The sequence below is a fragment of the Bufo bufo genome, chromosome 5, assembly GCF_905171765.1.
Source record: "Bufo bufo chromosome 5, aBufBuf1.1, whole genome shotgun sequence".
Classification (NCBI taxonomy): Eukaryota; Metazoa; Chordata; class Amphibia; order Anura; family Bufonidae; genus Bufo; species Bufo bufo.
In genome coordinates this window covers 175,246,048-175,270,746 of record NC_053393.1, presented here as the reverse complement: position 1 = coordinate 175,270,746, position 24,699 = coordinate 175,246,048, and the positions used below count along the sequence as shown (strand labels likewise).

General features: G+C 40.3%; 1 protein-coding gene across 5 annotated transcripts in view; it reads left to right on the top strand.

The window, feature by feature from the left end:
* PIEZO2 (piezo type mechanosensitive ion channel component 2) overlaps positions 1–24,699 on the top strand; it is a 661,827-nt gene that overhangs the window by 615,593 nt on the left and 21,535 nt on the right. For all 5 annotated transcript variants that reach the window (XM_040432210.1, XM_040432212.1, XM_040432214.1 and 2 more), the window contains 5 exons: positions 8,594–8,846; positions 12,309–12,438; positions 19,829–19,976; positions 20,521–20,735; positions 20,824–20,982. In XM_040432210.1, the coding sequence (XP_040288144.1) occupies positions 8,594–8,846; positions 12,309–12,438; positions 19,829–19,976; positions 20,521–20,735; positions 20,824–20,982 (905 nt within the window). The remainder of the gene's footprint in view (positions 1–8,593; positions 8,847–12,308; positions 12,439–19,828; positions 19,977–20,520; positions 20,736–20,823; positions 20,983–24,699) is intronic.

Here is a 24,699-nt window from a genome sequence, read left to right as displayed (position 1 = left end):
ACGTGACCTCAGGCAGCAGCCCAGTGGGTGCCCTCATAATTCCTTGCAGACAACCCTCCTTTTAGCATAGTCAATCATGATGGGCTATAGGTGGGAGTTACCGATGATTCAGTGGTTGAGTCATAGCCTCTATAAAACATCCCAGCCAGGAAATGCTGCTGCCCTATGGGAATACAGATAGGTGACAGAGGACGTCAGACAGAGAATGATAGTAAAACAGAATACAGATAAATACTGGATTAGTGTCAGTGACTGAGTCTGATGGGGTCAGACTCAGTCAATGGCAGTGTATTATTTTAGGCAGGCACAGGCAGCCATTGCTGTGAGTGAGTGCTGCTGCATCTAAAGAAATTGACTTTCTTACATTAAAGAAGAACTCCTGCAAAAAAAAAAATATTCTCTGACCTGTTAGAAAGGTACATGATGTAATCTTTAGTGAATGTAATCTTCTCATCAGTGACTGTATTTGTGAGTTATAACTTCTCTTCTAATTGTAGCTGTGTCATATGACCAACTCTCTGATCTCCAACTGACACAGGACAGGAAGTCAGTTACTTCTCTATTCATTCCTATGAGGCTGAGAGTGAGGCTCCCATAGGAATATATAGAGAAACTGACTTCCTGTCCACACATAAGGTTGGGTTCACATCTGAGCGTATTCGATAAGCGCTTTTTACAGGCGTTTTTATCGGGCATTTTTGAGGCGTATTTTGGGGCGTTTTTTTATTTTGGAAACGCGCGTTTGTGTGATTAATCCAATGAAAAACTGCCACAATACGCGCGACAATACGCCCCGTAGGGCGTTTTACAGCGCGTTCATATGCGCTGTAAAATGCTCAGGTGAGAACCATGCCCATAGGGAAACATTGGCTTTTGCCTGTTGAGCGTTTTACAGCGCGTAGGAATGCGCTGTAAAACGCTCAGGTGTGAACCCAGCCTAAGATGCTGTGTCAGTTGGTGAGTCTGATTACTGGTCACATGACACAGATGAGAAGCATCAGGGAGATATAACTCACAAATACAGACACTGGTAAGAAGATTACATTCACTACAGATTACATCATGTACCTTTATAACAGGTAAGAGAGTAAAACTTGTTGCAGGAGTTCTTCTTTAACTTTCGAATCGCTAATCATTATAATTCACAAATCATCTTAAATCCTAGGGGACTTCTGAGTGCCATTCACAACTTATAAGGGCAATCAGGGCACTTTTTAGTGATCAGGGAACTAACATCGAATCTGATGGACAATTCAAATGAATCAGACCCTAAATTAATTTCAGGAAATTCACTCATCTCTAGTACTGATAATTGACATGAGGACACAGTTATATAAAATTTACTAGCTGCTTAGTAAACGCTTAAGCTGCATTTACACACGCCAATAATCGTCCAGATAATCGGGAACGACCATCCCTGCGAACAGTCATTCCGACAATCTGCCCATGTAAATGTGCCTCCGATCACCAGATGAATGAGCATCATTCATCGGGAGAATTTACACTGTATCCTGGTAATCAGTTTTAAAGAGGTTATATGATATTGAAAACACGTGGCCTCTGTCTTCCAGAAAAAGCACCTCTCTAGTCCATGGGCTATCTGATATTGCATCTCAGTCCAATTCAAATGCAGAGATGCAATAGGTAACATGATGAAAAGTGTTTTTTTTTTCTAATCTAGGACAAACTCCCTAACAAACTATTTAGAGCAAGAATACATTTTTATCATTCCCTGTAATCGCTTATTGCAGTTTAGTAAGCAGTTGTACAGTATTCTTGGTTGGTAATGTTGTAGAAATATGAACAGTTGTAATCTGCTCGCATCAAACTTTGTGTAAAGAAATAGGTAAATCTATTTTCCCTCAACCGCAGTCAGAGACAGACACTGGTGTTACCATCTTGATTGAAATTCTGAGCAACTCCTCTCTGCCCTGCTCAGCCTGTGTCTTTTATTTACTAACAAAAGGTGTAAAAGGCGCTGGCCCAAGACCAGGATAGAGTAAGTGATGACATACAGAAAGTGATGACATAGGAAGACAAGACACCATCATTTAGAATAACCTAGCCAGCTAACAAACACATGTATACTATAACCTACACTGAGAGACATGATGACAATACACAATATATTAAATACACATCCTAATAAAATTTCGACAACAGTCCCTCCTATTTGTCATATGCTCCCCAGTGTCCTTTGACGAATCTCGATCTTCTTCTTTGTAAAAAAAACAGTCTTGTCTACGAAAAGTCCTGAATCCATAAAACAAAACAGATGATGGAAAACAGAAAGTCAATCTTGACACGTAACTTCTTTTCTTCGGGAGGTGATTTAGGAGGTGGCGTTTCGCGTTGGTCGCCGGCTGGTTTGGGATCCTCTGCATCTGGTCCATGGTTTGGTCTTCAGGGCGTCTTGTCTGTTCGGGCTTCGGTAACTCAGTCGATTAGACATCAAGAACATCTCACTCCGGCGTATAGAAGGAATGGAAACAAAAAAACATAAGTACATGTCCTATTTCCTTTCGCCCGGATCCAATGGAAAACCAGTGAGCCCCAAGACCTCCCAAAGCTTTAAAAAGGATTCTGACCCTCACTAGTCATAGCTCTGCCTCTGTCCTGCTCCTGTCAGTATGGGCCTGACCCTTGTCAATGGTGTCTGCTAGCCAGGCATAACCATATACCTTCCTCACAACTGGAGGATCCCACATCGCACGGTCGCCTAGCTGCCCGGACACCCATACAGGATTAACAAGCGAGGAGCAGGAGCCAGAGCTAATATTAATATTACCCTCTAGGAATGTATCGTCTATCAACAAATGCCTCTTTGTAACAAATAAACAAAAGTGATACTCTGCATTCTTTGACTTAGTTGAGCAGCTTCTTGCAGTGACCGGTGTGGATCCAGTTGTCTCGTCCCTCGAACTTCAGAGAGGTTGGCGTCATCAGTAGCACCTGGAATGGCCCAAGATATCTCGGCTCTAGTCCCGTCCTCGGATGTTTTTTTAGCACGACCCAATCACCTGGTTGACTAGAATGAACACTGGTTATTGAGTCTGGGTCCGGGAGAGAGTCCCGAACCCGGTGGTGGACATCGGGTGATAACCCGTGGGGCTGCCTGGGAGCATACCTGATGGAATAAAAGGGTTACAGCGGAACATTCAGGCCATGGATCGGCCGTGATTTTTACCTTCTTTGCAAAAATCGGACCCAAGTACCAGCAAAGAAAAGGCAGTTGTTTAGAAATTAATTGACATTTGAGAGGTTAGAAAGTTTGAAGATCGTTGTTTTCTGCACCACTTTCCCCCCTTCTCATCGTCCTTAAAACCAAGACGAAGAGAAGCTGGTGCATCGTCTCAAGGTTAGATGGAGAGATGACAGAGGGATAAGAGAGAGAGATAGAGAAAGAGAAAAGCGCTTCTCTTGGACTCTGCAGTCTCAGCAGGACAGGAGTACATGACAGTGTTAGTTCGCACTGTCTGGGACTTTTGAATGCCCTGTTGCTGGAGATCGATGGATTCGTGCAGCCACAGTTCTGCTTTCTGGAGGGAACCATGGCTTTGGAGTCTAGTGGGGAATTTACGAACTTTTTCCCAATCCAGACCTCAAAGGTCCCTTCTTTGGGATGGTCCACTCTGAACCTACAGTCCCTTGGTGCCAATCTTTGAGGGGCTTCAACTCCTCCTCCATAGATGGATTTCATGTACTGCTTGGCTGTCCTATAGTCAGAAGTGGTACCCTTCTGTTCCCTAAATTTCCCTAAACCCATGCTCGAGCCTTCTAAAAGTAGATGCGTCCATCATACAGTTTTCCGCGACCTACGCAAGGAATTTTCCTGCGACCTACGCAAGGAATTGTTCCGCGACCTACGCTAGGACTGCCCTGCGACACACGCTGGACGGCTGTTACTCCCCTTCGTTCGCCTCTGAGTTGCCCTAGGGTTTCTGGCACCGACACACGGACTCCGTTCACCCTAGTTAGACCTCAGGAAAAGGAGTAATCAGTGTGAGGAAAAGGGCTCTCGCTGACACACGGCGGCCCTCTGAGTCTCCTAATGAGATATACCAGCCTCGGTTTTGGCTCAGAATAGTGACCTGACCACAGGATAGGGCTTTCAATTGACCTGGAGTGGAAAAAGGGGTGCACAGAGAACACACAGTACCTTCTGTGGGGACGAGGGGTGCACAGGAAACAAACACACAGTACTCCTGTGGGGAATGGGGTTACTCACACAGCTATTGGTATGCCCAGGTGATATATATCACCTTGTCTCCTTAAAAAAAATGCTCATCAACTCACTTTCCTTTGCCGATATGATTCTATATAGTCAAGCTGAACAGCACACAAAGCCCTTTTTGCAGTGACTGATCAAAAACCTCTCACTCAGCAGCAACCCTTAAATTCAGACAGTAGTTCCCACACAATATCATGAGACCCCCAGCACTCCTAACCAAATCTACAGGGTGGGCCATTTATATGGATACACCTTATTAAAATGGGAATGGTTGGAGATATTAACTTCCTGTTTGTGGCACATTAGTATATGTAAGGGGGGAAACTTTTCAAGATGGGTGGTGACCATGGCGGCCATTTTGAAGTCGGCCATTTTGAATCTAACTTTAGTTTTTTCAATAGGAAGAGGGTCATGTGACACATCAAACTTATTGGGAATTTCACAAGAAAAACAATGATGTGCTTGGTTTTAACGTAACTTTATTCTTTCATGAGTTACTTACAAGTTTCTGACCACTTATAAAATGTGTTCAATGTGCTGCCCATTGTGTTGGATTGTCAATGCAACCCTCTTCTCCCACTCTTCACACACTGATAGCAACACCACAGGAGAAATGCTAGCACAGGCTTCCAGTATCCGTAGTTTCAGGTGCTGCACATCTCATATCTTCACAGCATAGACGATTGCCTTCAGATGATAAGAGATGTGCAGCACCTGAAACTACGGATACTGGAAGCCTGTGCTAGCATTTCTCCTGCGGTGTGGCTATCAGTGTGTGAAGAGTGGGAGAAGAGGGTTGCATTGACAATCCAACACAATGGGCAGCACATTGAACACATTTTATAAGTGGTCAGAAACTTGTAAATAACTCATGAAAGAATAAAGTTACGTTAAAACCAAGCACACCATTGTTTTTCGTGTGAAATTCCCAATAAGTTTGATGTGTCACATGACCCTCTTCCTATTGAAAAAACAAAAGTTGGATTCAAAATGGCCGACTTCAAAATGGCCGCCATGGTCACCACCCATCTTGAAAGGTTTCCCCCCTCACATATACTAATGTGCCACAAACAGGAAGTTAATATCACCAACCATTCCCATTTCATTAAGGTGTATCCATATAAATGGCCCACCCTGTACAGAGAAGAGAGGGAAAGAAAGAGATAAAGAAAGAAAAAGAGAAAAGAGCCAAAATATGCAAAAGGAAAAAATTAATAATAGACTAAAAATAAAAATCGGTTGGTAAATAAGGAAAAACTGAAAAAACTTCAATAAAAACCTAAAAAATAAAAATGGATTAGTAAAAGAAGAAAAATGTAAATGTAAATTAATCAAAGAAATACCCAAACAAAAATAGACAAGAATAACTGAAAAATAAAAAGGAAAAAACTTGATTACAACAATAAAACCTAAAAATTAAAATGGATTAGTAGAAGAAGACCTGTAAGCAGGAGAGAAAAACAAACAACACCAGTTACAGACAGTCTTGTTACATACATTGAGATTCAGTAAAAAGTTAATTTTAACTTAAAACCCAAAACTCAAATTACAAAACCTAAACCCTTAGGAACACATACAATTGTATAGGACTGAATTAACAAATCAATGTCTTGGAGGGTTCCCCTGAAACCGTACAGGAGAATTTCTACCCACCCAGTCATTGAAATGTTAATTTGCCCAGCCCCAAACAGCTTCAGATTCATTTTACCAGAGAAGCAGGATTTAACATTTAACATTACAAGGTCCCAAAACCGGTTTTTAAAGACCTTAATGTACCCTTATTTAAAATCTGCTTCATTGATCAAAGACCTTGGCTGTCCCTGGGTTCTCTGCCTTTGCAAAGAAACATGTCTGGGACCATTACCCCACCTTGCTGAATAAACCACTTCACTTCTAGGTGTGGTTCAGGGGTACTTAACATACCTGTGTCTGTTGCCATTAGCAACTTTACAATATCGTGCAATGTGCCCGTATTCCCTGCATGCAAAACAAAGGATTGCTCGCCTCCCTGCACAATACCTAGTCTGGGCACATGGCGATTTGACTTGGCGCAGAACATTAACCATCCTAGCATGACTAGATCCCACACTACTATCTGTATTGAGTCCACTTACCACGGACTCATCTGAGGAATCTTCTGGCCTTGTGTTAATACTTCCAAGTCCTGGGTCAGACACATTGTCCATCTCCATTCCTGAGTCGGTTCCACTATCTAAACCACAGTCCTCAGACTTATCCATGCTTACAGCCCATACATTGCCTCTAACCCCAGACACATTACTCTCCAACAGTTGTTTCAATAACTCTGGCAATTCCCTTACAGCACCCTGTGCATGCGTCAGGCTTTCAGATAAACATTCATTACACCTCACAGTACATTCATAATTAGCGCTAGCTTCAGCTGCCTGCTGGACAAGAGTTCTCAATTTAACAATTTCCACTTTTAAATCTTCCACTTCTCCTTCCAAACTCAGCTTCAGCCTACAAGACTCCTGATATTTATCCGCTATCCACCCAGCAGCAAAAATCAAAGCATACTTGCCTTTCCTTTTGCGCCATTTTTTGGTACCGATCAGGTTTGCTACACAATTCTGAGCCTGCAGCCATGGATCAATAGAGCCCTGCATAGCCTGAAGAATGGCCGCCGTGTCCTTCAACTTTGCTACTTCTTTAAAAACACTTTCCATTGCACAAAAAAAACAAACACCACAATGGTTGCTACAAAAAACAAAACACTAGTACCAATTTCTAGGAATTGTCCCAATGCTTTTGGCACAGAACCTTTCTTCACTGTAATACCCCGTATTAATTATGCCAAACAAGTCTACAATTCAGTGTAACAGCCACAGATATACAAACATTAAGCAGAATCATCAACTATAGGACGATTTCACCACTAAACTGCCACTAATGCTCACACAATGATTGCTGTATCAGACTGGTCACTGAGCTATAACATAACTGAACACTCAACTGATATCCCGCACAAAACATATCAAAACAAAATCAAACTGTACATAGAAAGGTTACAAAAAGACAAGATAACTATTCGACAAAACGAACATTTCAGGCAAAAACAATCAGATCGCTTTCCATAGTAAACTAACTAAGATGGCCGACATAAACTTAAAGATGGCCGACAAGCACATGGTCATAAAGATGTCCGACAAGCACATGGTCATCACACAAAGGAAATCAAGATAGTGTATACAATATCCAGCAATAGGAACCCTGTTCCCTACCCCCGAAACCAGAGCAAAACGTCCACTCTGTGGGTGGTTTACAGGTTAACAATATAAAAATACTCTTTAAGTGCTGTCTCTAATGTACAAACACTAAAACCAATTGCTGCCTCTATAAACCTCTATAAAATCGCCTCTTACAAAATCACAGTAACATAAAAGTTAAGAAGTTACAAAAAAACACAATACCCTGTACTGCTCAGCACACACATCACAATCTCTGTACAATCAACACAACGGAAAAGCACTTACCTTATCCTTACACCCCTTGACGCAGCAGACAACAACCACATACACCAAAAGGTTCTTTAAATAGATTTTTTTCTGATATCAGCAGATTGGAGTACACAGATTTCAGTTCACAAAGAGCAAAACTTTCTCAAAAATGAGAGTAAGGAAAAGGATATTACCTTATGTCGGCCTTTTTTGCTTTTTGAAAATTAAGCTGCGTCTCCTTTAAGTTCTGCTGATAACGGGGGGAAAAATTATCTCCTTAACTGTGCTCGCCATCTGTTGTAGAAATATGAACAGTTGTAATCTGCTCATATTAAACTTTGTGTAAAGAAATAGGTAAATCTCTCTTCCCTCAACCGCAGTCAGAGACAGACACAGGTGTTACCATCTTGATTGAAATTCTGAGCAACTCCTATCCGCCCTGCTCAGCCTGTGTCTTTTATTTACTAACAAAAGGTGTAAAAGGGGCTGGCCCAAGACCAGGATACAGTAAGTGATGACATACAGGAAGTGATGACATAGGAAGACAAGACACCATCATTTAGAATAACCTAGCCAGCTAACAAACACATGTATACTATGACCTACACTGAGAGACATGATGACAATACACAATATATTAAATACATATCCTAATAAAATTTCCACAACAGTAAAATGGAGCTTCCCTTTAAATATGAGAAGCACTCAGACCTGTATATTAAATATGCATTTGACCATAAATAAAGCTCCTAATCAGCAGCCACAGAATGGTCGCCAATTATGGCTAGAAGGAAAAAGCCAGCCCTTTGGTACCTCAGGGAATTTGAGCTTAGAAATTTGCAAACTATTTTTTTCCTTAGTTGTACTGATTGTATCTGTGTTTCTTTTACCTTTATTCCGTTAGTGTCATGGTCTTTGGGATGAGGATGATGTGAGTGATAATGCCACCCACAAGGATGATACAGATGGTGAAATTTCAGAAGGATCAGAAAGAAGAGATTCTGTTGGCTCATTAAAATCAGTTAACCTCGCAGCATCTGTAGAATCTATCCATGTCCATTTCCCGGAGGAGAAGGCCGCCATTAGAAGAAAGAGTTCTAGTAGTGGCTCACAAATTTCACACAGGTCTAGTTACTCCTCACACAGATCAAAGAGAGGTAATTGTCAACCAGCACAGTGCAATATTTAATAATGAACTTCATTGGAACACCATGTAATTTCTTAAACAGTTACTTAGTGTCTGCGCAAATCTGAAAGTTATTTTCTTTCAAAAACATGATCCAGATTTTATTTATACATGCTCATGAATATACATTAGTGGTTGAGTCCCTGCCCAGCAATCTTACAATACATAATCTAGCAGTACATGCTAATATTTTTATCCTGTCATTTGATGTCACATTTACTTCTAAGCAACAAAGAAGATAATTCACTGTTCCATTATATAGACTCAATTTTAGGGAGATAAGCATACTTTAGGTAAAAAGTTGCAGCTGATGCATACTCAATGCAGGATCAATGCAGGATCAAAGAGGGAGCAGAAATACATGGAATAGGTAAGAGCTCATTTACTAAAGATTGGTATTTCACACACCAGTCTTAGTAAAAAGCACACTGGAGGGAAATCCGACCAATTTATTAAGAGGCTCAGGCCCCGTAATGAAGTTGTTGCATCTTCTGCAGCCCATGCACCAGAAACTGCAGTTATAATTCAGTTGCCATGTTTTTGGGCAAAAAATTTTTATGTAAAAAAGAATGGTGCAGACTTTGCTATTGAGCCCCATAGTCTTTTTTGGGCATTTTTTACAGGTAAAATGACGCTGAGTCAGATTATGGAATTTTTATCTTCTTACTCATTTGTATTCTGATGCTTTGCTCCAAAAAACAGCAGTAAAATGCACTAAGAGGACTCCACTTTGAGTCCTCTCCATTATAAATGTGAGCACAGAAGCCATTTCAATATATTTTACTGCTGGTTTGTGGGAGCACAGAATTATGATGCAAGTAGTATAAGATAAAAATTGCATAAGTGGACTCTGTCACTTACACTAAACTCTACTTACTCTAGTTTAGGGTGTGTTTTGGAGCTGTCAGAGTCCCTTTAAACTGAGGTTTATGGAAATTATTAAACACTGCACAAGTTTGTAGTGGTGTGTTTTGACACTTGAGGTGCGTGTTTTAAGTCAGTGACATCTTTTTCAATTGCAGCATTCTCTGGGTCTGGCATTTTTCCTCTTATATTCTGGTAGTTTTGTGCCATAGACATCCATTGTTTTTTTCCCTGCTTGAAAAAAATGCAATTGGTAATATGTGTTGTATTTTTTAATGGCGTGTTGCAGTACTTTCCTGTATAAAAAAGCAAGGCATGCAAAATGTGCTCACACTATTTGAACCAAAATGCCACAAAAACGTTTCACAAACATCTTCTAAATGCTTTTTGGATGTGTTTTTTTATAATTTACAGTTGGTTTTTTTTGCCTTCCTCTGGATCAACTTGCAGAATGACAGGCCGAACTGGATGGACAAATGTCTTTTTTCGGCCTTATGTACTATGTTACTATGTACTATGTTACACCAAAAACTATTTGTGGCAGCACCCTCTCCTTCTTCCATTCAATATTATGCAGTCTGTAAAGGCACCTATACACATTAGTGTATTTTCGGCTGAACCCCCCAAAATCAGCAGGTTTGGCCAACAGTCTAGTGTGTGTGGGGAGCTCCTATCTTTCCCACAACAGATGTCTGGGAAAGAAGGATTGGGTGAAGTGAATATTTTCCTCTTGTTCTCCTGGAAGATAAGCCACCGCCAGAGATGTCTGGCGGCAGCTTTCTCCCCATTGAATACACATACACATTCGGCCAAGCTGAACCTGTATGCAGGGCCGGATTAACATAGGGGCGGATGGAGCTGCAGCTCCAGGCCCCTGCATGAAAATAGGCCTAGCAGCCCGCATAGGCCAACCGGAGCTAGGCCCGCATAGGCCGCCTCGCTGAGGTTGCCTGGCGGCCGCCCCGCAGCCCTTTAGTAGGACCGAACCATGCCGAGTGTCAGATGATGACAGGGCCGGTGCGCAAGGAGAAATCTCCCAGGCCGGCCCTTTACAGAACTCACCAGGACAGTGACAGCTGACAGATCAAGTCAGGTGACAGGTCAGCTGTGCACGCCGCGCTGCGTCGTCACGTCAGACTCCTCCCCTGGGGCCTAGGCCATGCCGTAAAGTGAAAGACCGTGACGGCTGCTGTGCGCGGGAAGTTCAAAATTCTTCCTGTGTGGAGTCAGGGGTGCTGCCAGCGGTGAATCACGTTCAGCAGCCTTCAGTGTACTGCCCAGAAAACAACTCATAGGCGGTAAGTAAATCAGCATTGGCTCACCTCACCTATTATACTGTATACTTTATACATGTCATTCAGGAGCATGGAAAAGCTGGGTGATGATTTTTTTTTACCTAGCTTTTCCATGCTCCTGAATTGCATATCTGCTTATAGGCATATATATCTTTATAATAGCTGAGCCTGATCTATTATAAACAGATATGCCATTCAGGAGCATGGAAAAGCTAAGTGAGAAATAGTTACCTAGCTCTTCAATGCTCCTGAGTGGTATATCTGCTTATAATAGATCAGGTATTATAAACAGATATGCCTATAGGCAGATTTGCCACTCAGGAGCATGGAAAAGCTAGGTGACTGTTTCTCACCTAGCTTTTCCATGCTCCTGAATGGCAGATCTGCATATAATAGCTTGGCTATTATAAACATGTATGCATATAAGCAGGTGACTAGGTGACTATTTCTTGCCTACCTATCTTCTCCAAGCTCCTCAATGGCATATCTGCTTATAATAGATTAGCTTTTATAAACACATATGCCATTCAGGAGCATGGAAAAGCTAGACGTGAATAGCTTTTTCATGCTCCTGAATGACATATCCAGCAGCACTAGTTAACTCCTTGGGGGGTGGCTATACATAATACAGCCATCTATATAGATGGCTGTATATTTAAACTGTGGCCAGAGGTGTACACTTAGGCTATATTCACACAGCAGATTTTTCACACGCAAACCCGTGCGTAAATCTGCTTCAAAATTACGCATGAACTTTAGTCCAATAGACTTGAATGGGATTACGCAGACCCGTTCACACTTCAAACTTTATGTATGCGTATTTTCACATGTGGAATTTTGCGTAAATTCACACTTTATTTGTGCTATAAAAAGTTGCTCTGCGTTGCGTTTTTTTTTTTTCTATAAAAAGTTCCATTAAAATCTTCTGCACCAGGCCCATGATGCTCTTAATCCGGCCCTGCCTGTATGTGTATGTGGAAGCCAGGAGGGAGATGAGAGAGATAGATGTTGGCCAAACGATCATTCAGTCGACAGCTATTGAATTTTTATGGCCACCCTTAGATGCAGAATTTTAAGCCATTTAAGCATTTTAAGCCAAGGGAGCTGCCATCTGTTCACTAAGGCACATAATCCTAGTTAACATATTTTCTTCCATCAAATTTTAGTTAAGTTTTAAAAAAGTGAATGTCTCAGTATATATTTTAGTGTGCTATGTGTTTTAGGAGTTTTTCCTCATTACATGTAGACAGTCCTAAATTCTTTTTATATTACAGGTAGCACCAGCACAAGAAACAGCAGTCAGAAGGGTAGCAATACAAGTATCAAACAGAAATCGAGAAAAGAATTGCTGATGGAAAAACTTCGAGAGCAACTTATCAAAGCTAAAGCATTTACCATTAAAGTGTAAGAAGTTTTTAATGTGTTTTCTCTGCTTATTGCCACTTTTCACCTTAAATCCCAGGCCGATTTTTGCAAATCTGCACTTTATGTGCTAATAACTTTGGAACGCTTTTACTTATCCAAGCCGTTCTGAAATTGTTTTCTAGTGACACACTGTACTTCATGACAGTGGTAAATTTGAGTCGATATATTTCACCTTTATTTATAAAAGAATCCAAAATTTACCATAAATTTGAAAAATTCCCTAAATTTCTAATATGAATTTCTCTACTTTTAAGACATATAGTAATATCTCATAAAATAGTTATCAATGAACATTTCCCATATGTCTGCTTTATGTTGGAATAATTTTGTAAATGTAATTTTATTTTTTTAGGACGTTAGAAGGCTTAGAATTTTAGAGGCAATTTTTCTAATTTCTAGATTTTTTTAAGCACCAATTCAGTTGGAAAGTGATTTTGAGGGGCTTACGTAATGGAAACCACCCATAAATGACCCAATTGTAGAAACAAACTGTGCTAACCCTTGAGGTGTTCCACAAGAATTAAAGGAAAATGGAGGTGAAATTTTTTCTTGCAACACAGCAAGGGTTAACAGCAAAATAAACCTCAATATACATTACTATGATTCTGAAGTTTACAGAAATACCCCATATGTGGTGGTAAACTGTTCAATGGGCACATGACAGTGGTCAGAAAGAAAAGGAGCACCATATGGATTTTGGAGGCAGATTTTGCTAGAATGGTATTTAGGCATCATTTTGTATTTGAAGAGACCCTGACATACCCCTACAGTGGAACACCTCAAAAAGTGACCCCACTTTGACCCCCTAAGCGTTTTATGGAATTTGGAAACACTTGGCTGTGAAAATAAAACTTTAATTTCTTCCAATAAAATGTTGCTTTAGCCCCAAATGTTTCATTTTCACAAGGAGTAACAGGAGAAAAAGCACCCCATAATGTGTTACCCATTTTCCCCTAAATACGGCAACACCCCATATGTGGTGGTAAGCTGTGGGGGCACATGGCAGGACTCAGAACCGAAGAAGCACCATATGGCATTTGCAGCGCAGATTTTGATGGATTGGTTTACGGGTGCCATTGGTTTTTATTTTTTTAGTGATTGTCTTATGTGGGAGGTAATTTTTTGCGGGATGAGGTGACGTTTTCATTGGTTCCATTTTAGGGTACATAAGACTTTTTGATCGCTTTGTGAGGCAAGGTGACAATAAATGATTTTGGCATAGTTTTAAAAAAAAATTCTTTACAGAATTCACCTGAGGGAGCATCTCATGTGATATTTTTATAGAGCAGGTTGTTACGGATGCGGCGATACCCAATGTGTCTATTCTTGATTTTGTGTTGCCATTTTCTGAGAGACGTATTTTTTTTGGAGGGGGGGACAATTGTCTTAGGCAAGGGCTCATTTGTTGTAGGATGAGATGACAGTTTGATTAGTACTATTTTATGCTACATACGCCTTTTTGATCGCTTAGTATTACACTTTTTGTGAGGCAAGGTAACCAAAAAAATGCTGTTTTGGCACTGTTTTTTTTGGGGCGGAAAGGCTATAAGAAGGAAGAACTAGAGAGAGTTTCACAGAAGGTGGTTGAGGAAAGTGGTAATTTGGAACAGGTTAAGATGCAGCAAATGAATAGAAGGAAGAAAAAGACTAGCTTTTTTATTACACAATTCAACAATAATGCATGGTAAATAAAGGAAGCTGTGAGAAAGAATTGGTCTGTCCTTAAAAATTGCCATATTAGGAGATATTGTCCCCAAAAATCCTACAGTTATTTTCAAAAAAGAATAAACTTGTACATAGTTTTATATTCACACAATCTGGTAAAACTAATAAACATCGTTTCACATGCGGTTTTTTCTTACCATGTAAGAATTGTCTGAAAGATAATGAACAGTGCAAAAAAGAGCCAGTGGTTTCTAGGAGCAACTGTACAACTCATAAAATAATGGGAGAACTTTGGTGTGAACATATGTGTGTTGTCTACATGCTGGAGTGTCCATGTGGCCTCCAGTATGTAGGACGGACTACTAGGAAACTAAAAGTCAGAATTCAAGAACATATACGAAATATAAAAAAAAGGATTAGATACACACTATGTCTCTGCACATAAAAAAATAAAATACATAACAAAAACCCAGAAGGTTTGAGGTTTATTGGACTTGAACAGGTCCATAACAATTGGAGAGGGGGTGATACATTGAATAGAATAAATAGAAAAGAAGTAGAATGGATCTATAAATTGGGCACTTTGTACCCTGATGGTTTGAATGTTTGAAATTTGATATAAAGGCCTGTATAATAGATAAATAAAATATGGGTTTGCCATTGATATGCAGCACATTCAAGAATTGTAAAATCTGTGACTGTAAATACACTTCTCAAAAAAATAAAGGGAACATTTAAACAACACAATGTAACTCCAAGTCAGTCACACTTCTGTGAAATCAAACTGTCCACTTAGGAAGCAACACTGAGTGACAATCAATTTCACATGCTCTTGTGCAAATGGGATAGACAACAGGTGGAAATTATAGGCAATTAGCAAGACACCCCCAATAAAGGAGTGGTTCTGCAGGTGGTAACCACAGACCACTTCTCAGTTCCTATGCTTCCTGGCTGATGTTTTGGTCACTTTTGAATGCTGGCGGTGCTTTCACTCTAGTGGTAGCATGAGACGGAGTCTACAACCCACACAAGTGGCTCAGGTAGTGCAGCTTATCCAGGATGGCACATCAATGCAAGCTGTGGCAAGAAGGTTTGCTGTGTCTGTCAGCGTAGTGTCCAGAGCATGGAGGCGCTACCAGGAGACAGGCCAGTACATCAGGAGACGTGGAGGAGGCCGTAGGAGGGCAACAACCCAGCAGCAGGACCGCTACCTCCGCCTTTGTGCAAGGAGGAACAGGAGGAGCACTGCCAGAGCCCTGCAAAATGACCTCCAGCAGGCCACAAATGTGCATGTGTCTGCTTAAATGGTCAGAAACAGACTCCATGAGGGTGATATGAGGGCCCGATGGCATTTGCCAGAGAAAACCAAGATTGGCAAATTCGCCACTGGCGCCCTGTGCTCTTCACAGATGAAAGCAGGTTCACACTGAGCACATGTGACAGACGTGACAGAGTCTGGAGACGCCGTGGAGAGCGTTCTGCTGCCTGCAACATCCTCCAGTATGACCGGTTTGGCATTGGGTCAGTAATGGTGTGAGGTGGCATTTCTTTGGAGGGCCGCACAGCCCTCCATGTGCTCGCCAGAGGTAGCCTGACTGTCATTAGGTACCAAGATGAGATCCTTAGACCCCTTGTGAGACCATATGCTGGTGCGGTTGGCCCTGGGTTCCTCCTAATGCAAGACAATGCTAGACCTCATGTGGCTGGAGTGTGTCAGCAGTTCCTGCAAGACGAAGGCATTGATGCTATGGACTGGCCCGCCCATTACCCAGACCTGAATCCAACTGAGCACATCTGGGACATCATGTCTCGCTCTATTCAACAACGTCACGTTGCACCACAGACTGTCCAGGAGTTGGCAGATGCTTTAGTCCAGGTCTGGGAGGAGATCCCTCAGGAGACCGTCCGCCACCTCATCAGGAGCATGCACAGTCGTTGTAGGGAGGTCATACTGGCACGTGGAGGCCACACACACTACTGAGCCTCATTTTGACTTGTTTTAAGGACATTACATCAAAGTTGGATCAGCCTGTAGTGTGTTTTTCCACTTTAATTTTGAGTGTGACTCCAAATCCAGACCTCCATGGGCTAAAAAATTTGATTTCCATTTTTTTATTTTTGTGTGATTTTGTTGTCAGCACATTCAACTATGTATAGAACAAAGTATTTCAGAAGAATATTTAATTAATTCAGATCTAGGTGTTATTTTTGTGTTCCCTTTATTTTTTTGAGCAGTGTATAAACCTTTGGCAACAATATGGGGAAGTTGGTGTGAAATTTTATCACTTGTAATAGAGATATCATGATGTGGGTTATTTTATGCAATGAAAAAAGAAAATGGGGTTATGTATATTTTATGCAGGGTTATATATATTTGGATATCTATTAGAAGGGGATAAGTGTAGGAAAATGTAAAAACTAAAGTCCATATTGATGCTGGTGTAGCTGAGATGACGGTGGGCGAGTGTAGGTAAAATCTTTGTGGTGTAGGAGAGAATAATGGAGTAGAAGATGAATGGGTGTAATCAACCATATGACTGAAAGAGGAGGAGACAGAGGTATTTTCATGGATTTTAACTCCTTAAGGACTCGGCCCTATTTCACCTTCTGGACTTGGCCATTTTTTGCAAATCTGACCAGTGTAATTTTAAGCGCTGATAACTTTAAAACGCTTTGACTTATCCAGGCCATTCTGAGATTGTTTTTTCGGCACATATTGTACTTCATGACACTGGTAAAATGAAGTCCAAAAAAATCATTTTTATTTATAAAAAAATACCAAATTTACCAAAAATTTGTAAAAAATACCAAATTTACAAGTTTCAATTTCTCTACTTCTATAATACATAGTAATACCTCCAAAAAGAGTTATTACTTTACATTCCCCATATGTCTACTTCATGTTTGGATCATTTTGGGAATGATATTTTATTTTTTGGGGATGTTACAAGGCTTAGAAGTTTAGGAGCAAATCTTGAAATTTTTCAGAAATTTTCAAAAACCCAATTTTTAGGGACCAGTTCAGGTCTGAAGTCACTTTGCGAGGCTTACATAATAGAAACCACCCAACCACCCCATTCTATAAACTACACCCCTCAAGGTATTCAAACCTGATTTTATAAACTTTGTTAACCCTTTAGTGTTTCACAAGAATTAATGGAAAATAGAGATACAATTTAAAAATTTCACATTTTTGGCAGATTTTCCATTTTAATAATTTTTTTCCAGTTACAAAGCAAGGGTTAACAGCCAAACCAAACTCAATATTTATGGCCCTGATTCTGTAGTTTACAGAAACACCCCATATGTGGTCGTAAACTACTGTACGGGCACACGGCAGGGCGCAGAAGGAAAGGAATGCCATACGGTTTTTGGAAGGCAGATTTTGCTGGACTGTTTTTTTTTACCCCATGTCCCATTTGAAGCCCCCCTGATGCACCCCTAGAGTTGAAACTCCAAAAAAAGTGGCCCCATTTTAGAAAGTACGGGATAGGGTGGCAGTATTGTTGGTACTAGTTTAGGGTACATATGATTTTTGGTTGCTCTTTATTACACTTTTTGTGAGGCAAGATAACAAGAAATAGCTGTTTTGGCACCGTTTTTATTTTTTGTTATTTACAACATTCATCTGACAGGTTAGATCATGTGATATTTTTATAGACCAGGTTGTCACGGATGCGGCGATACTTAATATGTATACTTTTTTTTTATTTATGTAAGTTTTACACAATGATTTCATTTTTGAAGCCAAAAAAATAATGTTTTAGTGTTTCCATAGTCTGAGAGCCATAATTTTTTCAGTTTTTAGGCGATTACCTTGGGTAGGGTATGATTTTTGCGGGATGAGATGACGGTTTTATTGGCACTATTTTGGGGTGCGTGTGACTTTTTGATCGCTTGCTATTAAACTTTTTGTGATGTAAGGTGACAAAAAATGGTTTATTTAGCACAGTTTTTATGAAAAAAAATTTACGGTGGTCATCTGAGGGGTTAGGTCATGTGATATTTTTATAGAGCCGGTCGATACGAACGTGGCGATACCAAATATGTATGCTTTTTTTTTATTTATGTAAGTTTTACACAATAACAGCTTTTAAAAAAAAAAAAAAATGATGTTTTAGTGTCTCCATATTCTGAGCCATAGTTTTTTTTATTTTTTTTGGGCGATTGTCTCAGGTAGGGGCTCATTTTTTGCGGGATGAGGTGACGGTTAGATTGGTACTATTTTGGTGGACAAACGCCTTTTTGATCGCTTGCTGTTGTACTTTTTGTGATGTAAGGTGACAGAAAAATTTTTATTTAGCGGTTTTTATTTTTTATTTTTTACCATGTTCATCTGAGGGTTAGGTCATGTGATATCTTTATAGAGTCGGTCGATACGGACGCGGCGATACCTAATATGTATCCTTTTTTTTTCCCTATTTTTTACCAATTTTTTTTTACTCTATTTGGGGAAAATGACGTTTTTGTTTATTTTTACTTGAAACTTTTAATTTTTGGGGGGGAAAACTTTATTTTTTCAACTCTTTTTTTCACTTTTTTTTTTGTCCCACTTTGGGACTTGAACTTTTGGGGGTCTAATCCTTTACAATGCATTCCAATACTTCTGTATTGAAATGCATTGGCTGTATGAGTAAAACTGTGTGTATTACTCATACAGCTTCTGGCCTGTGAGATCCAGGGGGCTGGATCTCACAGGCTCGTCACCGGAAGGCAGCACAGATGCCTCAGGAAGGCATCGCGCTGCCTTCCATACCATCGGGTCCGCCCCACAGCCGCATGGGGACCCAATGGCACCACCACCGCACCAGGTAAAAACCTCAAACCGCAGGTCTGAATTTTTCTGTTTTTTGTTTTTGTTTATTTAATTAGGATTGGGTGTATTTGTTTTATTGTCACTGTATTTTATCTGTAAGGTGAATTCTGGGACTACCTTTTTAAAGGTGTCTTCCATGAATAACATATTGATGACCTATCCTTAGGTTATAATAGTTGAGCTACAGTCCCTGAGAACGGCCACTACCCTATGTATGAAACTGTAGTGTTCCGGATTGATGCACTATTTCCAGAACTGTGGCTGCAACTTAATGCTGATCGATGGAGTACTGGGTGTTGATACCCACTGATCTGATATTTTGGTCCCTGTAAACACTTTAAATGTACTACAATTGGCCATAACTGTTAAAACCTAAGGTATACATGAAGTATTTTACACTAATACTAGAAAGCCAGTATTTTGAAAGTAGGCTCAGTAATTTTTTGCATAGCTACAGCTTACATTGTTACCCTGAGTAGCATTCTCAATTCTGGTTTCTGCTATTGTAAAGTCAACAAGCTTGACAATTCCCAAACATGTTAGGCTATGTTCACATATACATTTGTGGACATGTCAAACTAGTCCATAGACTGACACATGTTAAACGAGTGTCCATGAAGAGTAAGCTTGTAGCAGGTACAGTAGTGCAACCTACTCTTTAAAACAAATGAGTAAAACTAAAAATTTGCATACTATAATAATATATAAACAACATAATTGCAGAATATCTAATAATAATTTAATATAATAATATCTAAACTATATTGTTGCATAATAGCATCATTGCAGGTATAATAGAGAAAATGTTCTCTAACCTCTTGTACATAATGATTGCATTAGAACATGTTACCTAACTTTTCTCATTGGTGATTGTTTTACTTCTTCCAGAATTCTTCAGATATATTTGCCAATCAAACAATTTTTTTACAACCTCATTCATCCAGACTACAGTGCCGTGACAGACGTCTATGTGTTAATGTTCCTGGCAGATACTGTAGACTTCATCATAATTGTATTTGGCTTCTGGGCATTTGGAGTAAGTCATCATACTAAAGAAATTGCCAAGTGTCTAGTACTACTGCAAGTGAAATTAATAGTTTTAGGATTGTTGTGTATCTATCAATAAGTGAATATTTTAGGCTTGTAGTATTGTAGGAGAGAAAAAAAATGCATTCAAAGTGACAAATTAAATATAAGACAGTTTAATGGAAAGAAAAAGGAAATTTGATATAAACAGCATACATGTACATCTCATGATTATAAATTACAATTTGTATGTGATTATTACGGATGAGATAGGAAAGAGGAAATTATTAGTTTCCTCCAAGGAGGCATAAATTATGATTAGTGGTAATACCGTATTTATAACAACCCAGATATACCACACTACAAGGCTTTACCTATCTTTATATGGTTTAATTCTCTTTTAACAGGGTCACTGTTAGAAGATGAACTAATATAAGCAGTTTTATAAATGGTTTGTGGGAATAGCAAACAATATAGAGATCAAATGAACTTGAGTACAATAAAGAAAATATAAATTTTTTGGAATGCTGCTAACCTAACATCTATATTTTTAGAAACACTCTGCTGCAGCGGACATTACCTCTTCTCTGTCAGAAGACCAGGTACCAGAAGCATTCTTGGTGATGGTTTTGATACAGTTTGGCACAATGGTTGTGGACCGGGCTCTCTATCTCAGAAAAACTGTGATGGGCAAAGTCATATTTCAGGTTATTCTGGTGTTTGGTATACATTTTTGGATGTTCTTCATTTTACCTGGAGTAACAGAAAGGTAAATGACTGCTCAGCATGTGCATTTGGCGTGTAGTCACTAGCCCTGGAACAGTTCAGCACCCTGTTTTTTTGTTTGTGTTTTTCAGGAAATTCAGTCAGAACATTGTCGCACAGCTATGGTATTTTGTGAAGTGTATCTATTTTGGACTGTCAGCGTATCAGATCCGCTGTGGATACCCAACACGTGTTCTTGGGAACTTCCTCACAAAGAGCTACAACTATGTCAATCTTTTCTTATTTCAAGGGTAGGCGACTGTGTAGTAAATGTAATTTCCATAGTGCAGAGAATCTGTAAGGCCATATCCACACATACACATTGAAAGCAGCAGAGGAACAAGCATAGGGGCATAAAAAGTACAGTGTAATATCACAGTGTGAAAGAGATTCATTAATTACCATTCACTCACATGTAATATCTGGTTGATGCATTATTTTAATTGTAAAATAACATGCCTGACAAATAGCAAAATAAAGTGATATGTGAACATAACCTCATGGTCACAACATAGCTTCTAAAACCATTGTCATTTTAGATTTAGTCATATGACGGAGCCCTTTGTTTTTAAATGATTAAATTGCCTAATTTCTCCTGCCTAAGATCTCCTGTCATTGTGTTCCTGCTATCAGTGGATAAGTCATTATATGGTTGCCAAACATCAATTTGGCATAGTGGTTAACACCATACCTTGTAGTACTGGAGTCCTGGGTCCAAATTCGACCAAGGGCATCATCTACATGCACTTTGTACAGTCTCCCTCTATTTGCATGGGTTTCATTCAGGTACAACAGTTTCCTGCCACAGTACAAAAAAACATGCTGATCGAGTAAATCGTTTTCATTTGCATTTAAGCTTATATGTGCAGATTGTGGGTCCCATTGGGACTTATGTGAGTAAAGATATTCATTGCACAGTGCTGCAGAATATGTTGGTGTTGTACAAGGAATAAAAAAATAAGTACAGTTTTTTTGCTTTATAAGACGCACTTTTTTCCCTCTCAAAGTGGGGGGAAAAGTGATTGCGTCTTATAAAGGGAATCTGTTGAAAATCAAGCTGGCTAACTGTATTGCAGGGTTGCAGGTGCTTTTAATTAGCCTGCTCCTGATCCTGTGATTTACCGTAAGTGTGGGGCGGGAGGCGGCAGTTAAGCATTCAGTGAAGCTGCTGCTGCCTGGGTCCGCTCCATAAAAGAGGAGGGGAGAGGAGAGCAGTTCTCTTCCTCCGCTGCACTACAGCCCGCCCGCACATACTGCTTATTGGTGGTGTGTGCCGGCTGGAACTGCCGCCTCCACCAATAAGCTTACTCCCTCCAGTCCGGCCGTTGCCACGGACCACCAATGGAACTTCAGTGAGATAGGAGGGAGGAAGGAGTTGTAGTGGCCTCCGTCGCCCTGTTCTATCCCCTGTCACCTAAAGTCCCTGTTAAGTGACAGCTCAGGGGCTGACCTAAAAATTAACTGTGTGTTAAATAGGACTATAACCCCCTCATCCATAAGAATGCACCCATGTACTGCAGTACGTAGGTGCATTCTTAACCCCTTCAACCCCGGGCCTGTTTTCACCTTCCTGCCCAGGCCATTTTTTGCAAATCTGACATGTGTCACTTTCTGTGGTGATAACTTTAAAACGCTTTTACTTATACAGGCCATTCTGAGATAGTTTTCTCGTCACATATTGTACTTCATGACAATGGTAACAATAAGTAAAAAAAAAAATGTTATTCATAAAAAAATACCAAATTTACCAAAAATTTGGAAAAATTAGCAAATTTACAAATTCCTATTTCTCTACTTTTATAATAGATAGTAATACCTTCCAAAATAGTGATTACTTTACATTCCCCATATGTCTACTTCATGTTTGGATCATTTTGAAAATTACATTTTATTTTTTGGGAACGTTAGAAGGCTTAGTAGTATGGAAGCAAATCTTGAAATTTTTCGGAAAATTTCCAAAACCCACTTTTTAAGGACCAGTTCAGGTCTGAAGTCACTTTGTGAGGCTTACATAATATAAACCACCCAAAAATGACCCCATTTTAGAAACTACACCCCTCAAGGTATACAAAACTGATTTTTCAAACTTTGTTAACCCTTTAGGTGTTCCACAAGAATTGATGGAAAATGGAGATTAAATTTCAGAATTTCACTTTTTTGGCAGATTTTACATTTTAATCAATTTTTTCCAGTAGCAAAGCAAGGGTTAACAGCCAAATAAAACTCAATATTTAGTACCCTGATTCTGCGGTTTACAGAAACAAACCACATGTGATCGTAAACTACTGTACGGGCACACGGCAGGGCGCAGAAGGAAAGGAATGCCATATGGTTTTTGGAAGGCAAATTTAGCTGAACTGGTTTTTAGATGCCATGTCCCATTTGAAGGCCCCCCTTATGCACCCCTACAGTAGAAACTCAAAAAAGTGACCACATTTTTGAAACTACGGGATAAGGTGCCAGTTTTGTTGGTACTATTTTGGGCTACATATGATTTTTTATTGCTCTATATAAAAAAATTTGTGAGGCAAGGTAACAAAAAAATTGATGTTTTGGCACCGTTTTTATTTTTTATTTTTACAGCATTTACCTGAGGGACATGTTGACATTTTTATAGAGCAGATCGTTACGCACGTGGCAATACCTAATATGTCTACTTTTTCTTATTTATTTAAGTTTTACACAATAATAGCATTTTTAAAACCGAAATAATGATATTTTAGTGTCTCATAGTCTGAGAGCCATATCTTTTTTATTTTTTGACCGATTCTCTCAGGTAGGGTCTCATTTTTTGCGGGATGAGGTGACGGTCTGATTGGTACTATTTTGGGGGGCATATGCCTTTTTCATCACTTGCTGTTGCAATTTTTGTGATGTACCGTATTTTTCGCCCCATAAGACTCACTCCCCCCCCCCCCCAAAAGTGGGGGGAAAATGCCCCTGCGTCTTATGTGGCGAATGCTTCCATTTAACATCGCAGTCTGCGACGCTGCAGCATCGCAGACTGCGATGTATGAGTGGGGAGAGAGGAGGGGCTGGAGTCCGGAACTAGGGGCGGGGCCCGGTGAAGTCACTGTACTCTTACACCGGGCCCCGCTGCTCACCGCAGTATTTAAAAACATGAATCCTCATCCTGTTATTAAGTTTAACTAACGCTGCGCTCTCCCATGTCCCCTGTATCCCCACAGCACTTACGAACAAGCTTCAATAGCAGGCAGAGCGGACGGCAGCAGTAACGTCACTCACTGACGTCGAGCGCCTGCTCCACCCACTTTATGAATGGAGCAGGCGCGCGGCGTCAGTGAGTGACGTTACTGCTGCCGTCCGCTCTGCCTGCTATTGAAGCTTATTCGTAAGTGCTGTGGGGATACAGGGGACATGGGAACATGGGAGAGCGCAGCGTTAGTTAAACTTAATAACAGGATGAGGATTCATGTTTATAAATAATTCGGTGAGCAGAGGGCCGGTGTATTTTGGGGTACACTGTTATGAGGGGGATCTGTGGATGACATATAGCAGTGTCATCCACAGATCCCCCCATAACAGTTCCATCCACAGATCCCCCACCCCATAACAGTTCCATCCACAGATCCCCCACCCCATAACAATGCCATCCACAGATCCCCCACCCCATAACAATGCCATCCACATATCCACAGATCCCATCACCCCATAACAATGCCATCCACAGATCTCCCACCCCATAGCAGTACCATCCACAGATCCCCCATAACAGTGCCATCCACAGATCCCCCATAACAGCGCAATCCACAGATCCCCCATAACAGTGCCATCCAGAGATCCCCCATAACAGTGCCATTCACAGGTCCCCCATAACAGTGCCATCCACAGATCCCCCACATGACAGTGCATCATCCACAGATCCCCCATAATAGTGTCATGCACAGACCACCATTAATTCTAAACCCACCAAAAGCACACCTTTTGGTTAAAAATATTTTTTTTCT